General features: G+C 35.2%; 1 protein-coding gene across 1 annotated transcript in view; it reads right to left on the bottom strand.

Annotated features, from left to right (window-relative positions):
- Positions 1-6,458, bottom strand: part of LOC104166458 (dynein heavy chain 5, axonemal-like) — a gene marked incomplete at both ends in the record, with an annotated part of 46,746 nt that extends 40,288 nt beyond the window's left edge. Inside the window, 6 exons of the mRNA XM_009706397.1 lie at positions 2-235; positions 1,758-1,959; positions 3,441-3,565; positions 4,981-5,080; positions 5,163-5,353; positions 6,216-6,458. Coding sequence (XP_009704699.1) covers positions 2-235; positions 1,758-1,959; positions 3,441-3,565; positions 4,981-5,080; positions 5,163-5,353; positions 6,216-6,458 — 1,095 coding nt within the window. The remainder of the gene's footprint in view (position 1; positions 236-1,757; positions 1,960-3,440; positions 3,566-4,980; positions 5,081-5,162; positions 5,354-6,215) is intronic.
- Between the last annotated feature and the right edge of the window lie 126 nt (positions 6,459-6,584).

A 6,584-nucleotide genomic window follows, 5' to 3' on the forward strand; every position in this document is an offset into this window, starting at 1 on the left:
TCAATGGGCCCAACTTGAGAGTCTATGGAGATCTGTAGTTCTCTAATCTCTTTTAAAGCTGACATGGCTATTCTTACATCATCCAGATCCTTGATGCAGCGATTTAACTTCTTGCTGGTTTCCTCTATAAAAGTGAAAATTACTTCCATCTCTGTTCGGTACTTCTTGTTACAATGACACCCCAGCAAACTCATCCAGGCTTTGGTTTCTGCTCTTAGTGCTAGCTTCAGATCAGCTAAAAACATTGAACAATGAATAGATATTTAGATGTTGTAGATATTTTATTAAGATGTACTTTTAATATTGTTTCAGTATGTGTTCTCTTTGCTACCAGTTCTGGCTTTTCAGTCTAACCATCCATGTACAGAGAAGATGAAATCACACTTGACACCTCTGAGTAGTTTATAGGATTGCTTGCAATTCAGAATTGCTTTCCTCTTAATCTTCTCAGAATATAACATCTTCCCTACTGGAAAGATAAGGCTGGACTCCACACTGGTCATCTTGTTTATATACCATTATACAAATATCTGTCCTATACATCACTAACAAATTAGTTAATATTCTCATCTAAGTCTAAACTCTTTTCAAAAATTAATCTTTAAAAAAAAATAATGTGGGGGGGGAAAGTAAGAGTCTGATTATGGAAGCTGAAGAAACAAAGTTCAAGCTGACATTTAATGGGACTAAATGGTCCATCAACCATTTAATTTTTATAAGTTTTATATGTAGCATCAGTGGAACCAAGTAACAAACATTTAGAGAAAAAATTGAAGTCTTGCTGAGTTGCTGTCCAGTTTTGCAACAATCCAGTCCATTTCTCTAAAGCTCTGCCATTAAATTAAAATTTCTTCCTCACAGTTGTCAACAGAAGAGTCAAAAATCAATACCAACACAAGTATTACAAAATTTTAGCTGGATGTTACTTCAGCCCTATTACCTATTCATTCCCTATGCAGATTTCACTTCTGTCTTCTTTTTTACACAGTGCCTCTTTCCATGCTTAGTTCTCACACCTGATGGTCTTTTTGATTTATTAAATATCAGAACCACCTCACCCCCACTGAGTTTCAACAGCCAGCTTGTTTCTCTAGTTCTTTGTGTTACTATACAATCAAAGACATTTGGTTGACGCTCTTTCCTAATGAAGAAAACATTCTGCTTCCTCAGATTTGACATCCACAGCAAAATCAGTTACATGCTTTTCTTAGAGTCCATCATTGTTCCCAACTGTCCTTTCTGTTATATTGGTGTAAAATGCTTACGCAAATTTAGTTAGGTGATGAGGAACCTGAGCTACAAAAAAAGTAAAGATTTGAGGCCTGGCTTTCATGGCAAAAAGGGGAATCAGCAACAACATGCATGTTTCATTTAACTGTGTTAAACAGAAAGTTTTTCAGCTGTCTCGTTACCTGCAGTCAGGCAAGGAGAAAAGCAACATAAACCTATCATCTTACTCCCATAAAATATGTCCCTATGGGGGTCAGTGACAGAAGGATAGGCAAACACCTACTATCCACCTCATAAGTGAGCAGAAGTATCGAGGAGGGGGAAGAAACTCCAGCTAAGCTTCACAGATACCCTTGTGTTAGTGTTTTGTTTGCATGCACTTACAGCCAAAACAGAAAAGAGCCATTCTCTCTTTCTCTTTTCCATCTTTAATGTAGTTCACCCATCCAAAACTAAGCACCATCTCTCCTCCCCACAGGAGACAGAAAGTATATGTCTCTAGAGAGAATTGGAAAGCTGAACTCTACCAGTGTATAGTGCAATAGCTCCCACACAGATGTATTCAGGCTCAGAATTGATTTTCATCTCCAAGTCTTGGAAATGCAGGATTTCAGATTCAAATTCAGACAGTAATGGGTTTCCCGTCATTAATTTGTCAATGGTTTCCTCCTTGTCCATCTGCCATATATGGTGGTAACAACTAAAACTCTCCAAAGCTGTAAGAACTTCCTGAAACACATTAGAAGTTCAAAGAAAGATTCTCAACGTTAAATGTATAGCATACATATAACTTCTCAGCATCTGCTCGTTAGAAGACATTAAGAACTCCATAGTGGAGCAGGTTGCATCACCTCACTAAACAGAAGGATGCTGGCAAATTTATGCTAAAGCAAGTTCCATTAGCAATCACAAGCCTTGCCAGGAACTATATGCTAATCATATTCAATTTGTCAAATCAGCTGCAGTATTTTCCAATGAAGTGATTCTTCAGTCAATAAACTCCTAGGAATCAGTGCGAAGTAAAATACTCCTTTAAGACTAGGACACAGTACATTTGTCCTTCCCTACCGCTTATCGGACTAGCAACTGAAATCTAAGCTCGAGGGCCCAACATAACAAGAACAGCAGTATCTCAATTCATTCTCAAATAACGAAGTTATGAGACAAATTTTTTTACATGTATGACATTGGCGATGTTAACATTAAATTCTACACACAAATCAGATATCTTTGATTTGAGTATCATTTAAGGAGTGTGCAACAGAATTATTTCTGGTTCTCAGGAGTTCTGGAAAATGTCAAAGTTAAATCATCATCACTTCAGTTAATTAAACAAGTAAATGAGACGTGACTGCTACAAGAGATAATCCACATCAAGACTTATGAGATAAACATAGTGCTTGCAGTTTCCAATGAAAAAACATTGAGTATCAAAATACCAGGATAACTATCCACCATTATCAACCGCACCTCAGCCTTCAGCACGAGCCTGTATGTCATTGTGCTAGTTATGCTTTAGTACCACTGAAGTTACAAGACTTTGAGTCAAAAATTTCCACCTGGCAAGGATTGTAAGGTTGAACTGGCCCCAGAAGGAACTGATGCAGAGTTCCCCAAAGAAATACCACTTCAGTACCTATAGTTTACTAGACAGTGCACAGAGTAAGAAAAGGGCAAAGAAATTATGCATATCCCTTAAACTATCTTCTAATCTCCAGCAGTAAATCCTATGCAGCACTTCACAAATGCCAAGCTGACAGCCAGTTTTCTTCAAAAACCTTCATAAACTCTTCATAGTGTGCCAGAAGTCATGCTGGCTTCATTAGAATTTCTACGTGAATAAAACTGTATTTAATACACTTGTACAAATACTACCAGTTCTATACTAAATATACACAACTCATCTATACCTAGAGGGTTTTTTATGATGTTTTACCAATTGGAGATATGTTTTAAATCAGACCTAAGTTTTACTTTATGTAATATTCAAAACCTCAAAATTTTTAACAGACTGCACTTAACCCATGTCACACATTCAATGCATATTTGCAAATTTGCAGCCACATGTTTTCCATCCACCATCCTACACTTTTTCATTCATATGTTTAATCACTGCTTTAAATGCCTACCCTTATTGCCCAAGGATATTAAAACTAAGACATTAATATCTCTTGGATAGTGATATTAAATCAACATCTCGATTGTCTTACCCTTTTCGTAGAATTGATAGCAGTGCTGAGTAAAGATACTAATTTAATAATTTCTTTGTTTTCTGAAACACTCTTGAAGTAGTTCTGGCTTTGCACTGGATCAGACAAACTGAGCGATGCTGCATCTGACACACTATCTATAAAAGTAGATTCAAATACAAAAGCAGTTTTAGGACAGACATATCGTTTAGGCCAAACAAATTCCTATAGACAAAAACTAATGACCTATTTTTCAATAAGCATGCATCTTACAGTTAAGTGTTCTTATTAATCAAAAAGGTAACTAGAAGTTTACGTGGCCAATATAATTGCCACAAATTCATAAACCTCTCAATTTTAGGAAAATTGCTTCATCTAGGTACTCTGTCAAATTTGGAATAAGTTCCACTCCAATCTTTCAAATATAATCATTCCTTTTCTCTCACCCCTCCCCAAGGTTTATCCTGTATACTTCACCTAACAGATTTCCTGATATGTCAGCATTGATCAAATCCATAAATATTTTTATTTTCTGAAATAATGTGCGGTAGACCACAACTGACAATTTGAAATACAAATTAACATTAGATCTGAGAGGGTGATCATAGTCAGTCCTCAAAATGAAAGAAAAACAAAAGGAAGATCCATTAGTTAGCAAATATCCACAAGACTGAACTTACCATCATTTCTTATTTCACCTCAGGCAAGAGAAATTCTTAGTTTTGAAAGAATAATTTCATTTCTTAACCAGTTCAAGTACTACTTTTCTACTTTTTTTAGGTGTATAAGAGGGAGCTAATGTAAAAAGACTCAGTATATTTTTGAAGCACCTGAAGTACAAAGTAGAACAATTTATCTGACTTGATTCTAAACCATTTCAGACAAGAAAAACCTAGCAACCAAAGATATCATCTTAAATTTCCTTGAATTAATGCCTTCAATAACTTAATTCCATGTCTGATCACAAAACAGATTAAGTTAAAACTCTTTTAGTAATTTTAGTCTATTCAATCCTCTACACAATTCTCTCTCCACCAATACTGCCATTTATATAGATATTTCTATTCAATATCAGGTTTTGTTTAAGTTCAACTTACCCTTCCTAAAAGAAAGTTCAGCACAAGTTTTAAGATGCCATTTGAACATGTCAAATTACAAACCACACTGGCAAATCATGAAAGGTCTTTTGTGTAGCAATAGTGACTATAATTGTTTTCCAAACTCATTCGCAATTTCTACTGTGCTGCCCAAGCTGGTATCCTAACAGCTTTTCACATGCTGCAGGTAGAATGCAAAGTAGGACAGCTCTCTGAGAGGTACAAACAATCCCCTTACTCAAATCCACATAAAGACAAGTATCTTCAGTCAAGCCTGGTTTCTAATCACAAAGAAAAGCTATGGCATTGTTATCATATACTATTTCTTCTCTGACACAGTTTAAAATCCATTAAGTCTTCGTTCTACCACTTTTGATGCATTTTGTATTTAATATCTTTTAACACATTCTGTATAAATCACATTTACCTAACATTCAAATTGAGTGATGTCAGTTTATCATTACCATGGATGTTTTTCTTTCCAGTCTCTCTCATTCCATCATCAGAATCGCTGTCTCTGCTCTCACATCGCAACACAGCCACTTTTCTCTCTAACATTTTCTTCTGGGGAAGAAATAAAATTTCATTTTTTATTCGCAGTAGTTTGGAAACATCAGTTTTAAGTAAGGCTGTTAAAAACACAAACCTTGGATATTCTCTCCTTACTCCACTGTCCAACTCCTTTCGTTACTTTCACAATACTATCTACAGCTTTATTAAGTGTCTGCTGTACCTCATCCAAAGAGGGTGTCATGATGATATTAGGAATAGATAGGTTAATACTACTCCTAATTATAGGATGAGTACTTCTTTTCTGCTTAGAAGCATTGTGATTTTCTAAATGAAAGACACAAAAAAAAAGGTTGTTCACATTTTTTTCAAGACAGCAAAATAGGCATTGTAATGATATAAACCAATATATAAATATCCTACTGTTGAGTATTGACTGTAATTTCTTAATGAAAAAAAAAAAAGATTCCTGAGTAATTTACAAGACGTATTGGTAAAGTCTATAGGAGCACAAGCGAGAACTAAGTGCCATGCTATGAAGCTTCTCTTCCATTTGTTCTGTGCAGCTAAACTCTGTTTAGCAGAAAATTTTGTTGTCTGGCTTGTATTGCCAGTCAGCATATTAAATTGGGCACAAAAACTACTTAGAATCTCATAATATTGTATGCCTTATATGCTATAGAGACCAAATACAAATGCCTTTATTTTTGTTTCTTAAAAGTATATAACAAAAACACAGTTCAAAAGAGTGTTCCATCATAACGTGGAGCCATTAGTAAATATATAATAATATATATTATATATAATAATATAATACAAAATCAATTAGTAAAAGAAAGATAACACATCTCTCTATTTTACTTTTTTTAATACAGTTTTATGCAAAAGCCAAGGTCAAACAAGTAACCACTTATCAAGTCTAGCTCCAAATATAGTATCCAGCTTCAGAACAGTACAGTCAGTCTTAAGAGAAAGAACATTGCAATGACACATTCCTACTGTCACAGGAAAAAAAATTCCTTTGGAAATATACTGTGTTATCAATTGTGATTTAACAAGACAGCTTATCCAAACTCCCTTTGTTTTCCCCTCTTTTACATACGTGGCTCTTTTTTATATAGTTCAGGGATATTATATTTACATACTTCTTTTTATAGACTAAGAAAGCAAAGTACTGCAATATGGCCACCTAAGAAGTTGACCGTGGAAGATGCATGGATGCGCTTGCGTATGATCTCCAGAGTGTTTCGAGTGACTTTCAAAAGGGCGTCAATATTACAATGATTGAAGTAGGAAAGCAGTTCATTGGCTTCTTCCTCTAACATTTCTAAATCCATTCTCTTCCTCTTTGTTGAAGGAAACAGTCCAGCCCATATCTCACTGGAATTGTGGGAGGAAGTCAAGATTTTTGATCTTCTTTCCTCTTCTGTTGCTAAAACATCATAAATCTAGTTAGTTAAATTCATAGAATCATAGAATCATTCGGGTTGGAAGGGACCTTTAGAGGTCATCTAGTTCAACCCTCCTGCGGTAAGCAGGGACTTCTCCAACTAGATAA

This window comes from Cariama cristata, unplaced genomic scaffold (genome assembly GCF_000690535.1).
Source record: "Cariama cristata isolate BGI_N322 unplaced genomic scaffold, ASM69053v1 scaffold1958, whole genome shotgun sequence".
Lineage (NCBI taxonomy): Eukaryota > Metazoa > Chordata > Aves > Cariamiformes > Cariamidae > Cariama > Cariama cristata.